This window comes from Buceros rhinoceros, unplaced genomic scaffold (genome assembly GCF_000710305.1).
Source record: "Buceros rhinoceros silvestris isolate BGI_N320 unplaced genomic scaffold, ASM71030v1 scaffold36790, whole genome shotgun sequence".
Classification (NCBI taxonomy): Eukaryota; Metazoa; Chordata; class Aves; order Bucerotiformes; family Bucerotidae; genus Buceros; species Buceros rhinoceros.
Window position 1 is genome coordinate 8,863 of NW_010388498.1, and position 3,295 is coordinate 12,157.

A 3,295-nucleotide genomic window follows, 5' to 3' on the forward strand; every position below is an offset into this window, starting at 1 on the left:
ATGCAAAAGCAGTTAGTCTCTGATGTTTTTCAGAAGCACACGCACACACACATTTCAGTAGGAGGGAGAAGTGCAGGGCAGCTACAGCACAGCACTTGGGCCAGTCACTCATTTTGTCTCAACCAGGCTCTGCCACCCCAAGAGCTTGCCAAGATGTGTGACATGGGGGGGCTTGACAACCTGATTGCCAACACAGCCTATCTGCAGGCAAGGAAGAGTGGAGATGGAGACACCAAGGAGATGCAAAAGAGACGTAAGAGCCTGTCACTGCCCAAGATTGATCAATGTGGAGAGGCTAGACAGTCCATTGTTGCTGATTATGACAGCATCTGTGAGCAGCAGCCCATTGGCAAGAAATTCTTCAGAGACTTCTTAGAGACAGTGCCGGAATACTTGGTAGCTAGGGACTTCCTGGATGAGGTGTCAAACTGGGAGTTGGCAGAGGACAATGTCAAGAGCAGTACCATGGAGAATATGATTACCAATTTTCTTAAGGCAGGCTCCAAAAACTACCTGGCTTTTATGAGCTCTGACTTGGCCAGCAAATGCCAGGCAGCTACTGCGAAAGACTATGAGAATGTCATGCAGCTGGGCAAGGAGGAAGCGAAACTCTTCCTTAAAGGCAAGCCCTTCGAGGACTTCCAGACCAGCCCCTTCTATGACAAATTTATTCAATGGAAAGTTTTTGAGAAGCAACCAGTAACTGAGAAATACTTCTATGAGTTCCGAGTGCTGGGCAAAGGTGGCTTTGGAGAGGTAAGAGCTATACTTTTAAGGATGTGGGTCATTCCTCCCCTTTCAAGACCAGCAGATGGATTTGCAGAGAGGAAATTATCAGTGAAGTAAGAAATTGCCTAAGGTTTTGCAAAACTTCCTCTTTTAGATTGTCTGTTTCCCAGAAATCAGGCTGGTTTTGTTGTCTGTACTGTGATAGAGGCTTCAGATGCCTGCTAGTGAAAATTATTCTATAACTATGCTAGTTAAAAAAGGAGACATGACTGTCCGTATAGTTCCTTATTAGCCTGCTCCTTGGCACTGCTTTAGCCCATGCTAGCTCACACACTCCTAGATAATTCCTAGATGCAGTTTAGCATAGCACAGATAGCACAGATGGGATCTGTTCCCAAAACACAGTATAAATGAGGCTACCTTTTTTTGAGATGGAGGAGAGTTTAGCTATACAGATGCAAACTGTGTATGCCACTTACTTTCATGGTCAGAGAATGGGTCCTTGTTCATTTTATTTGCTAATACGTGTCTCCTAATAGTGTCCTCAAGAACTTACTGCATAAGTTCCACTGTATAGTGGACTGGAACAGAACAGATTGTAAGCTTGTTTTTTCCTTATTTTCTCTGCTAATATACTCTGCCATAGAAGTTAGCATCGGCAGCTACTAACAGGCATCTGTGATTCCCCAGTTCCTACCTATTACTGCCCTTGATATTCCAGTCTGTATGTGTAAAATTCCTTCATTACCTTTCTTAATGCATCTTGCTTCTGAAGGTTTGTGCCATCCAGGTGAAAAACACTGGCAAGATGTATGCCTGCAAGAAACTGGATAAGAAAAGGTTGAAAAAGAAGGGTGGAGAGAAGATGGCACTACTGGAGAAAGAGATCCTGGAGAAAGTCAACAGTCCTTTCATAGTCACACTAGCTTATGCCTATGAGAGCAAAACTCATCTGTGTCTTGTTATGAGCCTCATGAATGGAGGGGATCTGAAGTATCATATCTACAATGTGGGAGAAAGGGGTTTGGAGATGAACAGAGTAATCTATTATTCAGCTCAGATCACCTGTGGGATTCTTCATCTCCATTCCATCAAGATCTTGTACCGGGACATGAAACCAGAAAATGTCCTCCTGGATGATAATGGTAATTGCAGACTGTCTGATCTTGGATTGGCAGTACAAGTCAGAGAGGGGAAAAGCATCACTCAGAGGGTGAGTACAAATTCATTGAACATTATCAGTGGGGAAGGAAGCCATTCTATTTCTAATGTATTATGAATCCAAGACTTAATTCCTTGGGATTTGTTCTTTGGCTAAAGACCTTACGTGGTCACTTCATTCTAGGAGACAGGTGGTAAGAAGATTTGTTTAATCAACTCTCCAGACACTGTATGTAGGAAAATAACTTCTCTTACATAGAAACAGTAGAATCAACTTGTTATTTCTCTTAAAATAAGCTCTTGAACCAATCATTTTGGAGAGGCTAACAGAGATGCCTTGTGCATTGAGCAATAGGGTATAGTCAGGGGTTTAAACAATTACTTGTTTGTTTAGTAGTAGCAGTCAAATATATGACTCCTGTATTCAATTTTTGCTCCTAGAAGAATACAGATTTTTTCAGATTACTCTTAAGCGATGCTGTTGATTGTATTGCAGGTGTTTATGGTGCTGCAAAATAAAACATTGCCAACCTTTCTCCGTACTCCACACACACACAAAATTAATTCCTAAAAAAGTTAGGAGTCTTGATGACAGTTTGCAAATGTTCATGCCTGTGTCCATGTGTACGAAGAAAGAGATGGATGAGCAACTGTTTTTTGCTGTGTGAAATAGACTGTGCAGCACTTCAGCAGAGCCTGTGGTCATCCCAAACTAACCCAGATTTATAATAATGTCATGAGGTGTACGCTAGAAAGATCTATTCAGGTAGCTTAACTATGAAAAAAGCATATTTCTCCCAAGATTCCTGGAGCTTAAATGTGTATGTAAGGAGTGAACATGTCCAAAATACACTAAGAAGCAGAAGCAGCATTTGAAACTGGTCCAACTGCTTTATGTTAAACTCCCCAAGTCTTTCAAGGTACTCTGTTGAAATTCAGTAGAAGAGAGAGGACCTGATAGTAATCTTTTGCATCATGCTTGAAGTATGTATGTCTTTTGACATTGTTAGTTAATACAACAGTTTTTAGTTTGAAGGAGATACATTTTTCTTGACAATTTAAAAAGTTTGTATTATGAGTGGTTTTAGTTCTCAGTGAAAGAAAATATGGAAACTGCTGTATTTTTACATACGAAGTAAATGAGACTGCATTGTGTTTTAGATATGAAAATACAGTTTCTGTGAAAGCTAAGATAGGTTTTTAAATAGTCCTTACGCAGAAATGGGAATGTTGTTCTGCTTGTGAAGATGGCATTTTGATCAGTGAACCCAACACTATAAACCTTACTGTGCTTTGGAAATTACAGATGCATGAACTTACTATGATGAGAAAAAATCATTTTGTCATAGGGCAGTCTTTCCTACTTCCAAATATGCGGGTTTTGGCAGAAGAAAAAACCAAAATG

General features: G+C 40.5%; 1 protein-coding gene across 1 annotated transcript in view; it reads left to right on the forward strand.

Annotated features, from left to right (window-relative positions):
• Positions 1-3,295, forward strand: part of GRK7 (G protein-coupled receptor kinase 7) — a 20,135-nt gene continuing 16,840 nt past the window's right edge. Inside the window, exons 1-2 of the mRNA XM_010146089.1 lie at positions 1-756; positions 1,505-1,942. Of these exons, the coding sequence (XP_010144391.1) occupies positions 1-756; positions 1,505-1,942 (1,194 nt within the window). The remainder of the gene's footprint in view (positions 757-1,504; positions 1,943-3,295) is intronic.